At 54.2% G+C, this 23,086-nt stretch overlaps 2 protein-coding genes across 4 annotated transcripts in view; one reads left to right on the forward strand and one right to left on the reverse strand.

Moving 5' to 3' along the window:
* Nucleotides 1-2,365: 2,365 nt before the first annotated feature.
* On the reverse strand, nt 2,366-15,138 carry MAP1LC3B (microtubule associated protein 1 light chain 3 beta). Its single transcript, XM_044255595.1, has 4 exons — nt 14,992-15,138; nt 7,712-7,767; nt 4,890-4,996; nt 2,366-4,118 (listed from the first exon to the last, which is right to left on the reverse strand). The coding sequence occupies exons 1-4, from the start codon at nt 15,029-15,031 to the stop codon at nt 3,944-3,946; spliced, it is 378 nt and encodes a 125-aa protein (XP_044111530.1). The 5' UTR covers nt 15,032-15,138; the 3' UTR covers nt 2,366-3,943.
* A 6,963-nt stretch (nt 15,139-22,101) lies between these two features.
* The window catches only part of FBXO31 (F-box protein 31), a 39,666-nt gene continuing 38,681 nt past the window's right edge, over nt 22,102-23,086 (forward strand). The window contains exon 1 of one of the 3 annotated variants that reach the window (XM_044255596.1): nt 22,102-22,480. In XM_044255596.1, coding sequence (XP_044111531.1) covers nt 22,132-22,480 — 349 coding nt within the window. In that variant the 5' untranslated portion in view covers nt 22,102-22,131. The remainder of the gene's footprint in view (nt 22,481-23,086) is intronic. The other 2 variants (XM_044255597.1, XM_044255599.1) reach the window with 2 other exon arrangements.

Below are 23,086 nucleotides of genomic sequence, written 5' to 3' on the forward strand. Positions count from 1 at the left end.
GAATGGGGGAAGTGGAATGTACAGATGGAAGTGGAATACGATGTTGGGATAAAAGAACTATTGAATCTTTTTTTTTTTTTTTTAAAGCAAACACTCAGTTTTCTACCTTCTTTTCTAATTTTTATTTCATGGTAATATTGAAAATTGGAAACGCGTCTAAATGTTAAAACTTGTCATTGCTGAAGAGCACTGAGGAAATGGGAGCTAGCACTTACGAAGACGACGACAAATTATTTTCTTCGAAGCCGGTATGTGTGATTGGGTATGAAAAACCACCACCACCAACCAGCATCATCTGTGATCTCCAGATGACAGGAGTCGGCTTGTGAATATAGTAGCTAGTAGGTTCAGTGTTTTAATTCACTATTTAGAAGTCACTGTAGCTAGTTTGCACTACACCGTGCGGGGGCACGGAGGCCCGGTGGCAACCCCGCCCAGCGTCCCACAGCTGATGCGGCGCGTCCCTGCGGGGCACCGGCCGGTCTGATCCATCTGGATCGGACCGAGGCTTGCTCTGGGCTTGCTCCAGTGTTGCTGGAGAGTGCTGGCCCAGTGGAATCGGGCTGCGTCCTCCTCACTCTGTCATTTTGTACTCTTCCTGCTTCTGTGGTGGGTTCTTTGATGCCTTGCTAGTTTTACGTACTGGTTAGCGATGGCGTATGTATTGAGTCTTAAGGATGGTAAGGGAAACCGTGTCCCTCCCAGAGGATGGATGGGCCTGTGGAACCCGAGCAGGCGGATGTCCTTTTCAAAGTGCGGATGACTCCCAAAGAATGAGTCAGGGGACGTTTAAAGCGGTGGGTTCTGAAGAGGCTCAGTTTGCAAAATCCTGAGGTTCTTGAACGAATTCAGTCAACACTCACAAAACCACATACTTGCTGGTTGAGGCCAAAGGTCAACTTGACTACACTGTTCTTGGGGGAGGGGAGCTCAGTGTGGCTCGTCAGTCGGTCCCGGGGATTTTACAAGCCTCTCACATGCATTAAGTTCTTACATGCACAAAGATGAAGGCTTTGGTACTGAAACCAGAGACCTCGTGTACTCGAGAATCTTCACAGCTAATCTTGGACAGATTTTCTTTTTAGGAATGAAGGAAAATTCTCCCATTTTTGAGCCATTCTTTTATGTCAATTCTACAAAATTGCATGTAACTTTATAAATATTTTTAAAAGATATAGTTTTGTAAATATTTAATATTCTGCTAATTTGATTTTGAATTGTAAATGTTAAGTATTGTTTTTGAAGTTTTTATGTTTTATTATACTTTGTTAAAAAGGAAAAATTGTACATTTTTAGAATGTTTTTATGAGTAAATTTAATGTACTGAAAATAAAAATTTAAAAAAGCGGTTTCATTTTATTAGGTCTTTATCTCCTAGAGTATGAAGCACACGTGCTTTCAAATAAATCGCCAGGTCGGGATCTGCAAACTAGGGAGTCAGCCCTTTCTGCCTTCTCTACTTGGCAAGAGAGATGGATGGTTTTAAATCCATTCTCTGTCAAGTTTCCCTGGTTTTAGAAGATATCCTTGCTATGACCAGAAACATTAACTCTTGATTTGGGATGTTCCAGCTCGAGGTTCCGTAGGAAGTCAAGATTGGCACGAACTGAAGTGAAGTTTCTCTGGCATGTTTCCAGACACGGTACACGTGGTATGAACATGCCCGGGCACATAAAGCTCCGTCCTCCCGCGACTTGGGATGGTGGTGGTCCAATGAGCGAAAGCTGGCGCAGGACCACGGTGTTCTCGTGAGCCCTGCCAGCCACCAGAAGGAGAAACCTGGTGCCTCCCCCAACCCCCCCCCCCGAGGTCCCCAGCGCCTCTTGTCGGGCCTGTGGCTACCCAGAGGGAAATGTTCTTGCAGGCCCCGGGACTTGCTGTTTGGTCAGGCCAGGCCTCTGAGGATGGGGGCCACGCACACCAGAGCAGCAGACTCGGGGAAGCAGAACATCTTCTCTTGCCCCCACGTTCTTCCACGGACAGCTGAAGTGCCCGCGTAAACTGGGAACGCGTGGAGTTTTCCCAGTGAGTGATGCTGGCCACTCAGCCGACGTCTGTCTGTATCTTTCCCTGCCACAGCGTGGCAGTTTTCAAGTCACTTACTCCCACGAAACACCCAGGTCCCACAGCCGCCCGCTCACTTTGTGCCACGTCTTTTAGTTCTCAGGAGAATTTACTTATGCAAAGACAAGACCAGCTGGCAGAACCTTGACCAAGGTGAGGGAGGTGCCTGGGACAAAGCAGAGACCTTCAGAGGTGAGTGCCCCTGCGCCCCCCGCCCGCCCGCACCACCTGGCGTGGGGTTGCCCCGACGGTACACGGCATTGCACGCGTCCGACACTGATGCATTAAACTGAGCTTGAAGACAGTTTTTAGTTGTGCCTTTATTCACCTTAGTTCATTAAAAATGTACTTGGTTCAGAGAGCCTAGTGACCACCCACGGAAGTGGGGTAGAAGTCTCCCCTCCCTGCAAGGTACTTGTGTTTTTAAAAAGCAGGATTTCGTCTAGGAGTCTTACTGGCCACACAGCAGTTACAAGGACGTAAGCTAGAATGATGTGTACAATCGACACACGACAGGCCGATGCGGAGTCTACACACTGTGAAAGCACACGTGTTCCAAGGGAGCCACGTGGACAGACGCATGCAGCGGGAAGGTCGGGGGTCGAGTGCGCGCAGGCAGGGCTGTGGCTTCCCCCACCTCCGTGAGGAAGTGACGTCCACGGACGGGAGCAGGTGCGCCGCGCACGCCGAAGTACACACGCCGAGGCGTGACCTGCTGCGGTCCGGTCTGAAGCGGTCCGCAGGCTCCCTGCGCTCCTCCCACAGAGACGGGGCTCGGGGGGCCCCGTGCAGGCCGCAGGGAGCGCCGGTTACTCCCGCTGAACTCGGACCAGGTCTGCCGCCTGGCGCTCATCGTCTGAGGGACGCTAGGTCTCCTTTTGCTGCTGTTTCCGTCTGACATGCGCCCGGCGGGGAGGAACTCGGACCGTGGACGACCCGCAAGGACAACGGAAATACTCTTAACACGTGGCAACTTTTTAATAAGAGTCACACACTTAACACAGAACACGGATCATGTACAGCTTTAGGCCAAAAGGCAGGGGGCGTGCGTCCGGACGCGAGCGCTTCCGTCTGTCCCGCGGTGTCCGGCACTGTCCTAAGAACGCAACGGACAGAACCGCTGGTCCCCTTACGGACGAGGCGGCGGTCGGACTTCAGAGAGACCCCACCAAGCGGGAGAAACGCCGCACCTTCCTTCTCTGGGCGCTTTGAGAAACTAGACCAAAATTTTAAAGGATTCAAGGTTCGTACTAAGCAGCGGGGCTTTTCCCTGTTCCCGTCTGGGAAAGAAAAGGAGTTTGCCGGGACCGCGAGAACAAGAGCTCGGCACACGCACACGAGGAGCGGGAACCCAGGGCAGCGGTTCAGAGTTCTCCTGCCCCGTTTTCCCTGCTTTTTGCCCACGACTATGGCCAACTGGGTGGGCGGGGTGGGGGGTGACAGGACAACTCATGCTCACAGATCCTGTCACAGGTATTTCCCCCGTTCGACAGAAACCCTCACAGAACGTCCGCTGGGTCTGTGAACCTAGTCAAGAATGCGTCTCTGAAGGCTTAAGTACAGGCTCCTAATAGGGGAAGAGCATTAAAATAATGTGAAGGTCTGTTTTATTGGCAACTCAGAATGCAAAGTGTTTTATTTTTAAACTTCTAAATTTGAAAGCAAAACAGCCTAGGTTAAATAATAGAGTTTTCCAAAGCTGGATGTGCTCACCGAGCTCAGTTTTTCTGCTTGTGGTACAAAACAACGTCCTAAAACTCCTAGGCAGGAACACTACTGTCTGGATGATCTGATCCACCCTCAGTTGCTAATATCCCCCCCTTTTTTTTCCTTGGTAAAGGTTTAAAAAAAATTCAAGAACAGATGCATTTTTCTAGTCTTACACAGACGATTTCACTCCAAATGTCTCCTGAGAGGCGTACACCATATACAGGAATCCGTCTTCGTCCTTCTCACTTTCGTACACCTCAGAAATCGGTGTGGACACACTCACCATGCTGTGTCCGTTCACTAACAGGAAGAAGGCCTGGTTAGCGTTGAGCTGTAAACGCCTCCTGTTGTAAGACGACGTGAACAGACACCAGGACGTCAGTTTGCAAACGGGAAATGGAAAAACACCACACACCCCCTTTGATACAAAAGTATAAAGCTTCTGGAAATGCTGCTTCTGGCAAAATAATGCCTATGCCTACAGACTGACTGTCGTAGCTACAACTTCCCATAAAGTGCAGGACATTTCTAGCATCACGTTGGGACTGGTAGTGGTAATGCTTAAATTATCCTTACTGTGACCCCCGGGCCAGCTTTAAATCAGTATGCTCTCTGAACAGCCGCGAGTGTCCCAATGAGAGAAAGAGTTCAAACTATAATTTACAAACTATTTATTACGATTCTACCAAGTCTGCATTGTCTTTTACTACTTTTGCCATACAAAACTGATCTAGGGGGCGCCTGGGAGGCTCAGGCAGTTACGCCTCTGCCTCTGGCTCAGGTCATGATCCCAGGGTCCTGGGATTGAGTCCCGCATTGGGCTCTCTGCTCAGCGGGGAGCCTGCTTCTCTCTCTTTGCTATGGCTCTGCCTACTTGTGCTCTGTCAAATAAATAAAAATCTTAGGAAAAAAAAAGCATCTACACTAGATGTTATGATGAAAAAAATCAGAGGGACAGGAGATCCAGCAGATAAGAGAAGAACTCAGAAAGGAAGGAAACGTCTTTAGGTTTTATTAAGCTTGCAGAGATGTTCATCGGAACTGAAGCTTTATCTGTAAGTCTGATACATAACGAGCAGTCACCCAAAGAAACAGGAAAAACAGTGATTAAATACCTAATGATCTTGATGAGCTCACTCATGTTGACATGGTCAGGTACGAGGAATTTGGTTTTGTCCAGCACAGGAAGCTGCTTCTCACCCTTGTACCGTTCGATGATCACCTAGAAAAGCAGCCAGAGGAGAGATTTTAAAATAACCATTAACAATGAAGAGAGGAGATACTTCTGTGTCGTACCCGGCACATACCAAGTGGGGTCTGAGACAGAAACCGCACACGTCCGCTCCCCCCAGATCTGCAAAGAGCCATCGTTTACCCCCAACCCTCACAGGGAAGTGAGCCTCCAGGGAAGGGAGCAGGGGCTGAAAGGAGCCGCTCCGTGTTCTCTGTTATTCGGAGCCATGAAAACACTAACGGGTCCGAGAAATACAAGCAGATGCCGGCAGCCAGCTTGGATCTATGTCAACTGGGGAGCCACCGTCTCCGAAGCGCGAGCGACCGCGATTCCGCGGTCCACCCGCTTCTTTCACAGGAGACGGGTTTCTCCGCCCGATGTGGAAAAAGTCCCGAGTAAATATCTGGTAAGTAGAGACCACGATCAGCTGGTTCTGGAGACAAACTCTGTGCAGAAAGTCTTGGAGATCCTTTCATTTTGACAATATACTCCTAGTATTTCCTTGATGAGTTCTGAGAGTCAATCTTGCACGATGCAGGGAACAAAAATACTTCTGCATCAGGAACGGAAACAAACCCCTGAGCTCCTTCCCAGACGTCCTCTCCACAGAGGACAAACAACTTCTACTTCTCAGCCACTATCAACGTGGCCCCGGGGTGTTGACTGCCCCCTCCTCGCGGCACGGAGTCCCAGAGACCCTCCTCTCCAGGTGAAGCAACTCTCCAGCTCATCGCAACAATGACAAGTTGAGAGGAGGAGGGGAAATCTTCGCATCCTGTCTCTCTAGGAAAGGGGAAGACACTCGTCTGCACGTTGTTCCACTGTATGGGGCCCACAGAAGGTTCTGTATGGCCCAATCAAACCGCGTTCCCTTCCTTAGTGTAAGACCAAGGGCTGTTATCCATGTGTTCAGAACATGGGAGCCGCAGGGGGATTCACTACACAGACTACTTTTGCCTGGGTGTGACCAGCATCAGAGCTCAGAGGCAATACAGAAATCTTACATTACTGGCCCAGGAAGAGCAGAAGCAGAATGAGAAGAGAATCTCCTGACCTTAGACCGTATTCATTAAAGGAAGACGGGGCAGCAGCCTTGAGACCAAGGACAACATGGCCCTGGGCACCTCCCTCCCCCCTCAGGTGTCCCTGACTCTCCAGTGCCGCTGAGCTCCGTGAAGACAATCCCCAGTATAATGACTGGTTGACTTTTCGGTTATTTTTTCTTTTTCCTGAACTTTAATTTGGGAGAGAAGTCATGTTAAGTCCCAAGTAAGGCATCTGGCTAGACCTGAAAAGTGCCTTGTCAAGCGCTCCGGACAGGGTCGCAGAAGACAAAGCCCTCCTCGGGGAGTGGAGACCAGGGTCTGGAGAGCCAGCGAGCTGCCCTGCCTTCTCCGTCCGGCTGTGCCATTCCCAGTAAGGAGTGCCTCTAAAGCAGTTCGGTGGCCAGAAGCACCCATGGAAGTACAAGCCTGTGATTTCTGTAAACCCCTGAACCGCCAGCAGAAAGGAGGGCCACTAATGTTCGCAGATAATCACGTTTCAAAAGGAGACTGCAGAAGCAGAACAAATCCTAGCAGACTGCCGGGCTTTTCCAACGGCACCGAAAAGCGAAGACAACCTTAATGAGGAAAACCCCCAGGCCCTATGTTGACCCCCAATATAAGGACAGACTGAAATTTCTAAGCTGTCCAAGGAAAACAGAGACTGTGTCTTACTGCAGAGTTCTACAGCTGGGAAAATGCTGGGCAGACCCATCTTCTCCTTCCTGAGCACCTTACAGCCCTAACCCCTGGACCTTCTCTCTTTCCTCAGTTCCATGTGAGAGGACACGTCAGAAAGCCAAACGGGAAAGCTTCTACAGAATTTCTAACAGTGGAGTGTCTTTCTGAGTGGGCTGCGGCATTTCGAGAAGGTAACAACCGTGGACACAGAACTAGGCTGATCTTAACCAATACTGTGTGGGGTGGGAATCTCTTCCCACCTTATAGATTAGGACGTGGCAGCCCGTTTCAGAAGGTCAGTAATGAGCTCAGCATCCCTCAGCAACCTTGAACCTAACTAAGGCCTGAACTCAGCCTCCACCTGAAACCGGAAGCTCCTCTTACCCACTGCTCCCAGACCTGGCGCCTCAGCAGATACCGTTCGAGTCTGTCCGCAGAGGTTGGGGATAGAGGCGCTGCTGCCTGGGCACAGCAGGAAGCAACTGAGCCGCACACACACAGGACAAGGAAGAGCAGTGTTTCTCCTCCGTCTCTGCAAAGCAGCCAAGCGCAACAGGCCTCTGCGGGGCACCCAAACAGAGCCTGGAATGTTCAGTCCCACTTCAGTCCCGAACGCTGCTTTTCCCACCACAGTCCCCCTCCCTTTAGCAGAGCGGACCACTTCCTCCCACTGAAAAAACACAAGCAGTGCCGGCCCCTCCACCCCCGCCCCGCCAGACGGAGGCGTCTGACTTGTGTGTAGCATTCAGGCAGCCGACTCGGACTCGGGAGGACACAGAACGTGAGCAGGTCAAAGAACTGCCTCTTCAGACATCTCCACGCTAGGTCATGAAACGGACACGGGGCGTTCTTGTCTGAGGAGCTCTGCGGAGACCTGTCCCACGGTCACACACCGCGGCCCTGTCCTGGGGGACTTAAGCAGTGCTGCCCTCTGCGAACACGACCAACGACTGAAACACAGGTGCTGGAGGCCACCTACTGGGATCTTGGTAGGATGCTGCTCTCGGATAAGTCGGACGTCTTCTACTCTTTGTTCTGCAACGAAAAGGAAGAGACACAGGCATTATTAAGGGCCAAAGTGTAGCTTCTTTCCTGCATTTTTGCTGGTGGTTTCTGTATCTAAATTCAGCTATCCCTAGCTGTGGCAGAGCAGTAAGGACATCTTCCCTCAAACTGAGAGGAACCACGCACTGGCGCTTCGTTTCTGGCATAAGCTGATATTTAAGGTCAAATGCCATTTCCGTGTAAACCAACATGCAATTACACAGCTCTCGTGGGTGGTAAGACACAAGACCAAGAGTACAGAACTTCTGGTTTCAGGGGTTTGGGACCCCCAGCTTGCAGCCAAATGTAAACAGCAAATTAACAGCGTGGCGTTACCAATCTTTCCTCTCATGATTCCAACAACCTGTCAAGTTTTGTGAATTTTCCAAAGTTTAAGTTGGTATAGGAATCTCAGATAAAACATACGCTCTTCAATGCGGTTTTCTCTTACGATTTCCCGCTTTTCAATGATACAGTGCTTACTGGAAAAGAAACTGCCCAAAAAAGATGGGGGTGGGGAACAATGCTCTATTTGACTTTTAAATAGTTTTGCTCAGGGATGCCTGGGTGGCTCAGTCATTTAAGTGCCTGCCTTCCACTCAGGTCATGATCCCAGGACCCTGGGACTGAGTCCCACAGCAGGCTCCTTGCTTAGCGGGGACCCTCCTGCTCCCCCTGCTTGTGATCTCTCTCTGATAAATAAAATCTTTAAAAAAAAAAAAAAAAGTTTTGCTCAATGCCCGCCCCCTCCAAAAAGTTGTCGTTGTTGTTTTTAAGATTTTATCTATTTATTTGACAGACAGGGATCACAAGTAGGCAGAGAGGCAGGCAAGGAGAAAGGAAGCAGGCTCCCTGCCAAGCAGAGAGCCCAATGCAGGGGCTCAATCCCAGGACCCTGAGATCATGACCTGAGCCAAAGGCAGAGGCTTAGCCCACTGAGCCACCCAGGTCCCCCCCATCCAAAAAGTTTTAAACACGAAGTCTACTGCTGAATACTTTTTTTGAGAGATTATCTCTGTACTGCTCCCCCTTAGAATAATCACTTATATGAATGATCAATGTCATGGACTTCCTGAGAAGTCCTGGTGGCTTCAGAAAAAAAGATAATGATCTATATGAATATATTCTACCATTGCCTATTTTTTTAGATCTAAAAAAAAATACCACTTAGTATCATTCTTCATAAAAATGACTGAAATAATTCCCATGTTCAAATACAAGCATATAGCTTCTATTTCCATTTTCCCACCCAGCATTTCTAGATCAGCCTCTAAGATAAAATCACCAACAAATCTGCTGTAGAAGAAGACTGCAAACTCAGGCCTATTCGGTACGTGAGAATAGAGATAAATTTAGTTACTGTTAATAGAAAGCTTAGCCTATTGGTTCACAATGCATAACAGAGAGATCACTAACAAAAAAATATGTACTTGGTCCTGGCAGAGCTTCCAAAACCCTTGGAATTTTCTAAACACCAAGAGTGGTACTGATAAGCGCCATTTCTTTTTGTTCATGGCAAATCCTAACCAACCATATCTGAGTTTATGTTGAATCCAATAACTTCCGGAAAGCTCCTAAGGATGGGGGACTGGTTGCCATGGAGAAGGAACAGTGACTTGAGGTTTGAAATGTTTAGACCCACCCCAAACACCAGGGAGGGGAAAGGGGCGTAGAGGACGAACTAATCCCTGACGGCCAGTGCTTTAACCAGTCAAGCCCACGGAATGAAATCGCCATCAAAAGGATGGGACTCGGGGCTTCAAGGTGCTGGAACAGTGGCACATACCAAACTGCCCAGGAACAGAAGCTCCCGTGCGCAGGACTCTCTCAAGTGGACCCTAAGCACCTTTCATCAGGCCGTTCGTCGGTGTGCTTTAGTGTGCTTTAGTATTCTTCGTAACAAGCGAGTAACCTAGCAAATAAACAATTGTCCTGTGAGCCAGGGCAGCACTAATTAACACGAGGGGGTCACGGAACCTCTGATCGACAGCCTGCTGGTCAGAAGCACCGGCACTCAGTGTTTGCTGTGGGGGATGGGGAGGGCGGCACCTGAGGCTATCACCAGGCAGACAGAATCAGAATGGAGTTAAACTGTAGGAGTCATCGATTCGATCTCGGGGCTGCGAGTTCAAGCCTCACACTGGGTGTGCAGGGATTACTCAAAAAATAAAATTTAAAAAAAAATTTTTTTTTCAATTGTGGAACAGCCAGCTTGATTGCATGACTCTGAAAAACCCCCACTCCAAGGTCCAAAGTGAAGCAGCTGATTAGGAGAATCCGGAGAGTAGAGAAAGACAGGAGAAGGAGGATTTTTTCCATGGCATAATCCTTCAAATCCTTCAGTATTTGTGAGGGTATCACTGATTCCCCTTCAGGGCTCCTCTTAGCTTTGAGACCAGTCCCTAGGTCTGTCCTACCCCCCAAGAAAAGGTGCTATGCCACCTAGACTTAGCTATCAACCCTCTTCACAACAAAACTCTCCATTCTGTCAAGGACGTTTACTTCAGAGATTAGACAAAATCACAGTTAATTCACTCTAGCACATGAATGATAATTCCTTAATATACCCTGGACTCTGCTTCACACTTAAAAGCTTCCCCTAGGGGCACCTTCGGGGCTCAGTGGGTTAAGCTACTGCCTTCGGCTCAGGTCATAATCTCGGAGTCCTGGGATCAAGCCCCACATCAGGCTCTCTGCTCAGTGAGTAGCCTGCTTACCCCCCTCTCTCTGCCTGCCTCTCTGCCTACTTGTGTAAATAAAATCTTTAAAAATAAAGAAATAAAAGCTTCTCCTAACTGGGGCGCCTGGGTGGCTCAGTCGGTTAGGCATCCGACTCTTGATTTCCATCCTGGTCACAATTTCAGCATCATGAGACTGAGCCCCCTGTTAGTGTCTGCACTCAGCGCAGAATCTGCTTAAGATTCCCTCCCTCTCCCTCCCTCTCTCTCTCTCTCAAATTAAAAAAAAAAAAAAAAAAAAAAGCTTACCCTAATAAATCTAAAAGGTAAGTGGAAACATTCAGACAGAAGGCGGAGTTTCTTTTTAATACAAGGACACAGGTTTGTTTTGGCAAGTGGAAAAGGAAATAAGCAAAACAGGGTTTAGATGTGAGGCTTCAAATCAGAAACTATAATTTCTATACTGTTATCAAAAGTTTATTCTGATTTATCCCCGAAATATGGCCCAAAAAAGACAAAATCATTATTTTCATTAAAGGTGGAAAACCCAAGGTATGAAACGAGTTACTTCCTTGAGATAAAATCAAGTAATACCGAAGTCATGGTACGACATCAGGACTGTCCTGAGTATCCTGACCAGCTGCGTGAAAACCCCGTGGTAAGCCCGGAGTAACCGAGCGAGTAAGGTGTGCACCTGTGCCACACTCTTTCCAGCAGACACCTACTTCCAGAGACTGACAGTAAATTTAGTGAAAACATTACTAACAACACAAATCAAAGGCTCACAGGAGCAATTCTTTTACTCAAGTTTTGTTGTTGTTGTTACTGTTTTTTTAATTTATTTGTCTTTTCCAACAGTGCGCCCCTGGCAGCACTGCTGCTTCTGATTGTCTCTGCATTTGCCAGGGGCTCAGCCCTGCACACACAAGGTGGTTAATAAACAAATTAAAGTTGTACAATGGAAATAAACACTCGTCCGAACGTGTATAAGATACACTTTCTAGACTCCTTTTCTCCTGTCTCTGACAACCCTTGCGACTTACCTACGGGAGGAAAGCAGTCCAAGGTGTCTTATTTTTACCAACAGATCATTTGCAAAGCTGAGTCGAGACCCCCCAGGGCATTCCGAGTAAACTTTATTCCACAGAGTGAACGGAAGCACAACATTGCTGCCCCACCTGTGTGTAAATCACAGACCTACAGCAAGGAACACGCTGCGGTCCGTGGGGCACTGCCTGTTCTGGCATAACCCTTGCTCTACTGTCCACCTCTCGGAGTAGTCTGAGCTACTTGTTTTATTCTTTTTTTTAAAGATTTTACTTATTTATTGGACAGAGAGATCACAAGTAGGCAGAGAGGCAGGCGGAGAGAGAGAGGAGGAAGCAGGCTCCCCGCCTAGCAGAGAGCCTGATGTGTGGCTTGATCCCAGGACCCTGGGATCATGATCTGAGCCGAAGGCAGCGGCTTAACCCACTGAGCCACCCAGGCACCCCTGAGCTACTTATTTTAGACCAACATATAAACTTCCACCAAGACATGCCGACTTTTTTGATATTAACGGAGAAGCTTAAACCTGCCACCACTAAACCACAGCAGAGAAGTGTTATTAAGTAAACTGGGGCGATCCAGAAGCTGAAGCACATTACTCCACGTGAGCAGACCAAATCCAGAATTATTTGCTCAAACACAACTCTGGGAGTTCACGAAATTGTTCCACACTCCTGCAGACACACACTATGCCCCCGGACTTCGTGTTGGCCATCTCGTGCCCTGGAAATGATGGCCGCCTATGGGAGGCTGGGGGAGTGCCCGGCAGGAGTGGACGAGCAGGTCCAGACACGTGCTACTAGATGGACCGTGATCGTCACCTCTCTGGGCCCCACCCAGTTCTACAAAAAGGGGCTGTTCTGGGTAAGCCCCAAGGCCCACTTCAACCTTCTCAATCCTAGTAGAATCAGCAGAGATATATTCGATTCTGGATAAACCTAAACTGATTAGCTTGGAAGAGAGAAAGAACCGCTCAAGCTAAGTGGGGCCGCTCTTAGGTTCTACTGAAGAGGTTCTCTCCGAAGAATTGGTTTCCCTCGTTTACTGGGCTGCAAATCAGTGAACATGGTCAGCATGGGAGCGCGGAAAGGCAGTACCCATTAAATGATATCTGATCCTCTGCAAAATGACTATCAATGAGATCTTTTTCAAAGGGGGGAGGGGGGGCACCCCAGTGGCCCAGTTGCTTAAGCGTCTGCCTTCCGCTCAGGTCATGATCTCTGGGTCTGAGATTGAGATGTGCATCGGGCTCCCTCGCCCTCCACTGCTCCCCCTGCTTGTGTTCTCTCACCATCAAATAAACAAAAACAATCTTTAAAAAAAAAAAAAAAGTGGGGGAGGAGCAGCAAAGGTGAGCTAAGGGGCAAGCCCACAAACAGTGTACAGAAGATGAACTAATGGGAAGAAATGGGGGCACTCCTGGTTTACCCTCAGGGCCACCGGTTCCAGGTGAATTACAATACGATAGTCTCACTTTTCTTACTCCTACAATCAACCTCAGATATTTTTCTAGAAAAACCTAAAAATACTCTAAGCTAAAGGAAAGTATATTTCAGTCATGAGAAAATAACCATCTTTCCCACACAAATGTCCCCAGTTAACTTCTACCTTTTTTATTTTTTTTTTAGGTAAGTTCCATGCCCAACCTGGGGCCAGAACTCACAACCCCAAGGTCAAGTCACATGCTCCATCCACTGGGCCAGCCACGCACCCCTCAGTGAGCTTTAACGTGTAAGAGTCCGTGGGGAGGAAGCCAGACCCAAGAGGAAACGTGCTTCCGAGGCGGCTCTCAGGGCTGCAGGGACCCAAACAATGCCGAGTTCACAGAGGTCACCACGGCAGATCCACAGCAACGCACACCCCCAGGTGCCAAACGACACACCCCGAGGGCCTGGCCGCTCTGCGGACGGAGCCCTCGGTAGCTGCCAGCGACAGGGCTACAACCCACGTCCGCACTGCGGCCGCCCAGCTTCCGCAGACCTCCGGCGAGGGAACAAAACAGGACCGGGGCCCCTGGGCTGCGTGAACACCCCGACTGCACGGTGCGGGTGGGGCCGGCAGGCTGTCGGCCCAGAACTCTCCTGCTGCTGGGGACCCGGGTCACTCGGAAATACTGTGATGATGTGACTTTCAGTTTCGCCCGAGGCTGGGAAGCTCAAGTGGGTCTGAGCCCAGCCGCGGAGGGCGGACCTACCGCCCCGCTGAAGCGCCCGCCTGAAGCGCGCTCCGGGCAGGCCAGAGAGGCACAGCCCGGCTCTCCTGCCCGCCACACCCGGCCTACACCGGAGGGTGCAGGGGTGGGGGCGCCGCTCCGCTCCGGGCCACCAGCGCCCACACCCTTCTTCTCCGGCAAGGAGCGCTGGCCTGTCAGCCGCCACGTGCGACCACGGCCACTTAGCGGCACACTGGGGTCCTCCCTCCGCGGGACCCGGCGCAGCAAGGCCTCCCGGCCGGCCGCCCCCACGGACACCCTTCCCGCGACGGTCTGCGCCTCCGGAGAGCCAGCGAGCTCCAGGGCTGCAGGGCTGACGCGAGAGCCCATTAAACAACCGGGCCACGGCCGCAGGGGGCCAAAAAGGTGATTCAGCAGCTCGGCCGCGGCGCGTCCTGGAGGGACCTCGGCGGTGACCGGCCGGGGACGGGGCGGCGAGCCTTCCCGGGTCGGGCCGCGCACTGGCCCTGACCGCCACCACCTGGACCGCCGCGGTCGGCCGGGACACGGTCGGGGTGAGAGGGGGGGATGGCTGCCAGGGTCCATCGCGCTCAGGCCCCCGGCCCCGACCCGCAGCGGACAGACCGCCGCCCGCACCCAAGACCCCGCCGGGGGAGTAGGGGGAGAGCTTCCTGGGTTCGCCAGCGACACGGCCTCTGTGTTTGGGGGGACTCCGTAGGCCCCACCGCGCAGGCCCGGCCCCCCGGCCCCGACCCCAACCCGGAACCGACAGCCGCCCTCGCCGGAGATCGGCCTGGGGAGGCGGGGAGGGGGGGGCTCCCCGGATTCACCCGCGACTCGGCCGGCGGGGAGCTCCCCCCGTCCGACAGCTCCGGCTCCCCGTCGGCCCCGGGCCCCGTCCCGGAGCGGATGGACGGCCGCCCTCCCCCCGGAACCCCGCCGCCGGAGAAAGGGGGCTCCCACGGTCCGTCCCCGCCCAGCCCCCGGCCCCTCGGCCCCTCGGGCCTCCTCCGGCTCCGCCAACCCCGACGCTCCCCGCCCGCCGCACCACGCCGTCGGCCCTGCTCAGTCCTGCCTCTGCCCCCGGCCCGGCCGCCGCCATCCCCGCCCACCTTGGGTCCCCGACCTCCGCCCCTCCCGGGTCTCTGCCCGCTCAGCCCCACGTCCAGCCCCGTCCCCCGCTCAGCCCCACGTCCAGCCCCGTTCCCCGCTCAGCCCGCCGCCGGCCCCCACCCCGGCCGTCGCCGACCCCGGCCGACCCGGCTGCCGCCTCAGTCCCCCTTCGGCCCGCGCCCCCCCCCCCGCGGCGGCACCCACCGAAGGTGCGGCGCTGCTTGAAGGTCTTCTCCGACGGCATGGCGCGGGCGGCGAGGCGGAGGCAGTGAGGCGGAGGGTCCCGGGGGCTGCAGACGACTGCGACGGCGGCAGCGGCGGCGGCGGCGAGAGAAGACCCGACTGTGGCGACAGCGACTTCCCTTGTGTCTCTTCAGCCCTCAGCCGCGTCAGGTGACCGGCGCGGCGTCCCGAGGGGCGGGGCCAAGACCGGCTGCCTCCGCCGCCATGGCGGGCGTGGCGGAAGCGAGGCCGCGCGCATGCGCCGCGAGGCGTCCGCGGTGCGCAGGCGCGCGGGCCGCGGGACAGGCGCCCAGGTCCGGGAGCACCCGCGGGAGGGTGGGCTCGGGGCGCCCCCCCCCCCGTCCCCGCGCCGAAGTCCCGCGTGGCCCGGCTGCTTTGGCGGACCCCGCGTCACTCGTGCGCCCGCTCCGTGTGCCGAGGCCGAGAACGCTCAGCCCGAAAGCACGGTCGTTGCGCGCTCCCGCCGCGGGTCCGGGGCTGCGGGTCGCTCGTCCGGATCGCGCCCCTGTCGCCGTCGTGCGCGTGGGCAGCGGCTCTCGGGCGGCCCCGCTCACAGCGCTCCCGAGCCTGGGGGTCGCGGGCGAGCGCGCGGCAACGTGGGAGCGGCCGTGTGCGCGGGGGACCGTGCGCGGCCCTGGGCCGCCGCGCCGCTGTGGGACCGCCGCGCTGGGGAGCGCCGCCCGGTCCGCGAGCCGCACGCAGGGGCCGCTGGCGGGTGTCCGCGCACCCGCACCCGCACCCGTCCGGAACGTCGTCCTCGGGGCCGTGACAGCGGGCGGGCCGCGGGGATGCCCCGGCCGGAGCCGCGGGGTCAGCGGCGGCTCGTCCTCCCGCGGCCGACGGCGGTGTCCGCGGGTCCCCTCCGGCCGCGGTCCTCCCCGCGTGGTCGCGGTCCTCACCTTGCACAGCCCCGAGGCGGCCGCGCTGGGAGCGCTGTCCGGTGTCCGGAGTCGCGGAGGGAGGCCTCAGTTCCACGGGGCTGTCTCGAGTGTTTCGTGTTTATTCTCGGAAAACTGGAGGGAAAAAAAAGTCAGTCCGTGCCTGTTAGCACCTTCCTTCTGCCAAACAAAGTGGTCAGGGTTGAAGTCTTTTTTAAAAAATATTTTATTTATTTATTTGACAGACAAATCACAGGTAGGCAGAGAGGCAGGGGGGGCTCCATCCCAGGTCCCTGAGATCATGACCTGAGCCACCCAGGTGCCCCGGGGTTGGAGTCTTAAAGAGTCCTCGGGGGCCCCTGGGTGGTCGGTTGGTTGGCCAGGGGACTCTTGACTTTGGCTCCTGTCATGATCTCCTGGTCGTGAGATCCGTGTCAGGCTCCCCCGGGGGGAAGGGGGTCTGCTTGAGAGTCTCTGATTCTCCGTCTGCCCCCACCCCCCTCTTTCTCTAAAATAAATCAATAAAATTAAAAAAAAAAAAAGAAGAAGAGCATGGATTGTGCTGCTTTCTTTTCTGGAGTTCTGTTGTTGTTGCTTTTACTAAGTATTGACCGATGAGCTGCTTTCTTGGCTTAATGGCTATTTTGTAAGTAAATGGACTTTTCGTTCTCTCGCTGGACAGTTGTTCCAAATGCAAGACGGAAAAAAAAATCAATTATCCAGCATATGGAGTTTGGGGGAAGGGAAGGAGAGTTTCATATTTCCCCAGTCCCTTAGGCATCCATAAAGCTTTACCAAATTACCCCAGACCTTGGGTTCACAGCCACAGAGGGATAGATTTCAAGGGCTGTGCTGGTAATGGGACAGGATCACTGTGGCTTTCAAGTACTGACGTCCACGTTTACAGTGACTGCTAAAGTCATCCCCTAACCTTGAATTCCCGCTTGATCTGACACCCCGTCTCCCTATATGTTTCTCAGAAAATCATCCAAGGCTGTAGGCAGGTAAAGGTGTCTCATACACATAATCTCCATGTAAGAATAGCATATTTGTAATATATATATATTATATCTCTAAAGTTTATTAACTTACATTAACCTATAGATTAAAAAGTAGCTTAGAAAAATTTTGTGTGACCTCGGACTGCAGTTTCATAGAAGTCTGATGTAGTGAATAATTTTCAGAGTGGTAATATTATTCCTGAATTATTTTAATCTCCTTAATACAAGCATAGTATGATGTATTTTTTTTAAGATTTTATTTATTTATCAGAGAGAGAGGGAGAGCAAGCGAGCACAGGCAGACAGAATGGCAGACAGAAGCAGAGGGAGAAGCAGGCTCCCTGCTGAGCAAGGAGCCCGATGTGGGACTCGATCCCAGGACGCTGGGATCATGACCTGAGCCGAAGGCAGCTGCTTAACCAACTGAGCCACCCAGGCGTCCCAGTATGATGTATTTTTAAATGAATAACAATACTGTTTCTTAAAATAATCCACATAAAGTAGGAAAGCAAGAACACATCTTTAAATTTATTAAATGTTTTCTCCAGGAATCTGGTGCCTTTAAACTACCAGCATATTATTCTAGAAAGCCATATGGTGTCAGTTTTTAAATAACTCGACCCTCTTCCCTTTTCCATAATAGGAAATGACCATAATTGTGGACAAAATAAGGTAACCTGAAAACTGAATGTGCTGCCTCCAGCCTTAGTGACCTACCATGGCTGTAAATCGTGATGTCTAGCTATTTCTACAAATCTGTTAAACGAGGCACGAAACATTACGCGCGGTGCAGGACATATTATTTTTGCCACACACGACATGGAAGACAAGTCAAACCAAGAAGCCGTTCAGCTCTCCTGGCCGGCCTGGCCTGTCCCACCTCTCTTCCCTCTGATAGGAAGAGATAGTCCAGCCTTGGGGCCATCTGGGCAACTATTGGCCCGCTGTCCTATCAGTCCTGTGTCAGCTGCTCCTTAGAACAAGTACACAAACAAGTATTGCTCAAGAGCGGGGAGCAGGGGCTATTCTGAGAAAGGATTTGGTCAGGAGGATTGTGAGGCCGCCCCTCGTGGATGGCCGGTCAGAGCAGCGTCTCCACTGGGTGCTGGGTCCTCGCAGGCCCTGTCCGCAGCTGGGAGAGGCACCTTGGGCAGCCCGTCCTCTCCAGCGAAGCTGGGTCTGATGGACCTTCAGAAATCCGCAGGCAGTCGCAGGCAGGAAAGCCGTCTCCAGTCACCCACACAGCCTGGTACTCTTTCCGAAATGAGCGTGAACAGCTGACTTGGCATTGCACAGGTTTTCGTTGCAGCTTAATTCTAAGCAGACCCTCCAGGACTGCTGTCCGTCCAGCTTTTGCCCATATATGGGACTCTTACGGGAAGCATCTCTTGAGTGTCTATGGCTCTCTTGTTTGGCCTTTGAACATTTTCCTTTCCTTCCATTACCTCGGCTGTTTCTTCTGAGCAATGGGTAGGATGTCACTCTTCCTATCTGGGTTGTGAGAACCACAGTGGGTAAAGTTAACAGTTTACTCAGCTCCCGGAAACACTAGTTTCTGGGACTTCTGGGGAACCCACTGAGAAATAGCCTGCCCTGTAATCTGCTCATCTCCTTAGCCACGATCACTTTTCCATAACAAAGAGTTCATTATTATAATACCATCTAGTGTTATACGGTCACTTTTATCTAGTTTTTTTTTTCTCCTTTTGCTCTAACTGTATTGTCCTTAGTGTTCTTAGTATGGGATATGTTATACATAAGGGACTATAAAAGTGTTCAGGACACACAAAGCTTTCAGGGTTGGGTGTGTAATAATTATCTGCTACCCAAGACCTTTCCCCTTGGGTTCCTTCTTGCCTAGGGGTTACCCGCGCTCCCACAGCTACGTTTCTATCTGGTTAGCAGGAATTCACATCTTGGACTGGGTTATTGTACTCGGCCTTCTGTTAGTCCTGCTCTCAAGGATGTATAGATTCAGATAGGTCTGCCTACCTGCATAGTTGCATAATCCAAACCATAAACAGAATAGTTTAACCATTTGGGGCACCTGGGTGGCTCAGTTGGTTAAACATCTGCCTTTAGCTCAGGTTGTGATTGTGATGCCAGGTTCCTGGGGTAGAGAGCCGTGGGTCCAGCTCCCTGCTCACCTGGGGAGCCTGCTTCTTCTCCCTCTCCCTCTCCCTCTGCCCCTCTCCCTGCTTCTGCTTTCACGTGCATTGTCTCTCTCATGAATAAATAGAATCTTTAAAAAAATAGTTTAATGATTCTTCTGATGAAAATTTAACCAGATTACTCTTTACAAGGATACTACTCTAAGCTCCTCTGGGAGAAAACTGCCTACTGGGGGGTGGACAGAATTAGAAACCAAACCAAACAAAAATGTAATAGTGGCAAGGATTATCCTTTAGAATGTATAGATCTGCGCAGAACACAGCACACAGGCAGGCTAGTCGGGCATGCTGCAAAAGTTTATCACATGAGTTCGTGCATTTCTGCTCCCTGAAATCCTTCCGAGCTTGGATGGTAAGACTGTCCTACCAGGCTTCTCTAAATCTGTTTGGTTCATGTTTCTCACTTTTTAGTCTTTTAAGCCAGTTTTTTTTTTTGTTGTTGTTTTTGTTTTCACTCAGCATTTAGTAAACACTCCTTGACGGCTTGGTGTGGGTTAGCATATCTATCACGTGACAAGGGAGATCTCTAGGGAGATTGGTACAAAAGGCAACAAGTGTTTATAATAAAACAATGTGAAAAAGAGAACATCCTTCCTAGGAAATGCCATCTGGGGACAAGGAGGAGGAGGATTGGCTTTCTAGTGGCACAGGGTCAGGAGATGGGTCTTCCTGGTAGAGGAGATGTGACTTGGCTGACGACCTTGAATTATCGGATGGCTTCCCTGGAGAGATGGCTGTGGGGTTAGGCCTGGAGGGCACACTGGGCAATGGTGTGTGACGTGATAAGGAATCAGTGGGGCCATTAAATACCTTTATTTTTTATTTTTTTAAGATTTTATTTATTTATTTGAGAGAGAGAGACAGTGAGAGAGAGCATGAGCGAGGAGAAGGTCAGAGAGCGAAGCAGACTCCCCGTGGAGCTGGGAGCCTGATGTGGGACTCGATCCCGGGACTCCAGGATCATGCCCTGAGCCGAAGGCAGTCGTCCAACCAACTGAGCCACCCAGGCGTCCCCATTAAATACCTTTAAATAAGTAAGTGTCACAAGGAGTCTGCTTTTGGGTCTGTGTTACTACCAGCTCGGGCGCTGTGAAGCCGGTGGGGAGGCCGGACTGAAAAGGGGGTGAGGTGCAGAGAGGTCAGGTAGGTGTTGGCTTTCAATTGTGTGGACCCAAGCGGGTCAACATACTGTTTTGTCATTATTTTTTTTTTTTTAAAGATTTTATTTATTTATTTGACAGACAGAAACTACAAGTAGTAGGCAGAGAGGCAGGCAGAGAGAGGAGGAAGCAGGCTCCCTGTGGAGCAGAGAACCCGACGCGGGGCTTGATCCCAGGACCCTGGGATCATGACCTGAGCCGAAGGCAGAGGCCTTAACCCACTGAGCCACCCAGGCGCCCCTGTTTTGTCATTATTTATTTATTTGACAGACAAAGATCACAAGTAGGCAGAGAGGCAGGCGGGGGGGGGGGGTGCAGGCTCCCGGCTGAGCAGAGAGCCGGATGTGGGGCTCAATTCCAGGACCCTGGGATCATGACGTGATCAGAAGACAGAGGCTTTATCACCACTGAGCTACCCAGGTGTCCCAGTTTTGTCATTTTTCTTAGAAGATGTGCTTCCCTGATTACTGGATTTCCTCCCCACCTTGAGATCTCCCCACGGAGGCGGTCCTGACTACTGAGCAATTTGTGGGAACCGGCAAGGTCATTAATTTCTTACTAGCAAGACTGCCACCCTTGCCCAGAAAACACTGGGCACTGGCCGGGCATTCTAGGCCTCCCTTTAGACTAGGAAAGTCCCTTCGGGCTTCAGGGCTCTGTTCCTCGGGGCTTCAGGGCTGTGCTGGAGAGCGGTTCCTGTAACCACACCCACCATCGGGCCCACTCTCTGGAAACAAGCAATAAGGACGGGTTCTCGTTGCTGTGAGCTATTGAAGGCAAGCCGCGCTCTCGAGACGGCTGTACACAGTCTCTCCGGTTGGGCCACACCTTCTGGAACACACGTGCCCTGGGTCGCAGTAAGCAAGGTCACCAGGGCCACCGAAGACCGCTGGCTAACGAGGCCCGAGCGGGTGTCTTGGTCCACCAGCCCGATTTCCCCCTCCTTGCAGCGCGGGTGGAAGCGAGGGCACGTCGGGTCGCAGAGTTCAGGAGTCCGACGGGCAGACTTCGGGCTTCTCTCTGGCTTCGCGAGGTCCGGAGCGCTGGACAAGCCCGCCCCGCTGCCCTGGACAGGCCCGGGCACCACCCTGCGTACAGTCCTCGAGGCTGCGAGGTCCGGAGCGCTGGACAAGCCCGCCCCGCTGCCCTGGACAGGCCCGGGCACCACCCTGCGTACAGTCCTCGAGGCTGCGAGGTCCGGAGCGCTGGACAAGCCCGCCCCGCTGCCCTGGACAGGCCCGGGCACCACCCTGCGTACAGTCCTCGAGGCTGCGGTGCTAGCGCTCTCGGGACATCCTCAGGAGGGGTGCCGGGGGTCGGGGGTCGGGGGTGAACCTCCAGGGGGTCCTCAGGGACATTCTGGGGAGTCCTGGGGGACGTGGGTGCTCAGGCCGTCCTGGGGGTGTTATGGGGGGAGAGCGTCCGGTGGGATCCTCGGGCCGTCGTGGGGGGGCTCTCGGGGGACAACCTCGGGGCTCCTCGGGCCGTCCTCGCGGCGTCGGTCACGCGGGCCGGGCCTACGGCGCCGCGACCCGGGAGCAGAGCGGGGAGGGCGTCGGCCCGTTCGCTGCAGGCGGGGCTGTGGTCGGTCGCACACGTCGCCGGTCGGGAGGGGGCTGCCGTCGTGCGGGCTGGAGCCGCCGACGGTGAGTCTTCCCCGAGCCGCGCCCAGGCGCGGGACCTCGGCCCGAGACCCGAAGGCGTCAGGCGGCGGCTGGGCGGCGGGGAGCGGGTCGGCTGTGCCCGCGGCGGTGGGCGTGGCCGACGGGGGAGGGCGGGGGCGTGGCCCCGGCTCGTGGGCGGGCCCGGCGCGCCCCGCCCCGCTCCCGGAGGCGGGGCTCCGCTCCCCGGCGGCGCGTGCGCACAGGCGGCGGCCGTCCCTCGCGCCGGAATGGCGGTGTGCGCTCGGCTCTGCGGTGTGGGCCCGTCGCGGGGGTGTCGGCGCCGCCAGCAGCGCCGGGGCCCGGCCGAGACTGCGGCGGCCGACAGCGAGCCGGACACGGACCCCGAGGAGGAGCGCATCGAGGCGGGCGCGGCGGCCGTGGCGGGGGCGCCGGGCGGTCGGGGCGCGGGCCCGCAGCCGCCCCCGCGCTGCTCGCTGCTGGAGCTGCCGCCCGAGCTGCTGGTGGAGATCTTCGCGTCGCTGCCGGGCACCGACCTGCCCAGCCTGGCCCAGGTCTGCTCCAAGTTCCGGCGCATCCTGCACACCGACACCATCTGGAGGCGGCGCTGCCGGGAGGGTGAGCGCGCCGGCCGCGGGTCCCGGGGGGGGGGGCGCCCACGACCGGGGCGCGGGGAGGGTCCCGGCCGGCCGCAGCGGGGACTCCGGGCTCCTCACTCCCGCCCCCACGGCGCCGGGGCGCGGGGTCCGGGGGAGGCGGAGTCCCCGCTGCGCCGCGGGGGCGGGGGGCTCCGAGGGGACAAGGGCGTCCCCCGCGGTGGAGACCGCACGGCGACTCGGTGGCCGCCCCGGAGCTGGGGCTGCGTGGAGGCCGGCCGCGGGCTGACGCGCGTGGACGCCGCCGCGGGTCCCCGGGCCTCGGGGGGCGGCGCAGAGCAGGGCGGAGGGGTGCGGCGGGCGGCTGCGGGCGGCGGGGCCGGGAGTGCGGGGGCCTGCGGACGGGCGGGGGCTGGGTCCCCGCGGGGGGTCGGCAGGTCCCGGAGGAAAGGGTTGCGTCGCCGGCCTTCGGGGCTCCCCGCGTGTGCGCGCCGGTGTCCCTGCGGCCCCGCGCCGCGTGCGGAGTAGAGGTGCTCCGGGCCCGCCGCCTTCGGGAAGCGCACGCGTGGGGTCCGCGCGCTTGTCCGCGCGCCGGTCGTCGCCGTCACCTGTCCCCGGACCGCCGGGG

This window comes from Neovison vison, chromosome 7 (assembly GCF_020171115.1).
Source record: "Neovison vison isolate M4711 chromosome 7, ASM_NN_V1, whole genome shotgun sequence".
Lineage (NCBI taxonomy): Eukaryota > Metazoa > Chordata > Mammalia > Carnivora > Mustelidae > Neogale > Neogale vison.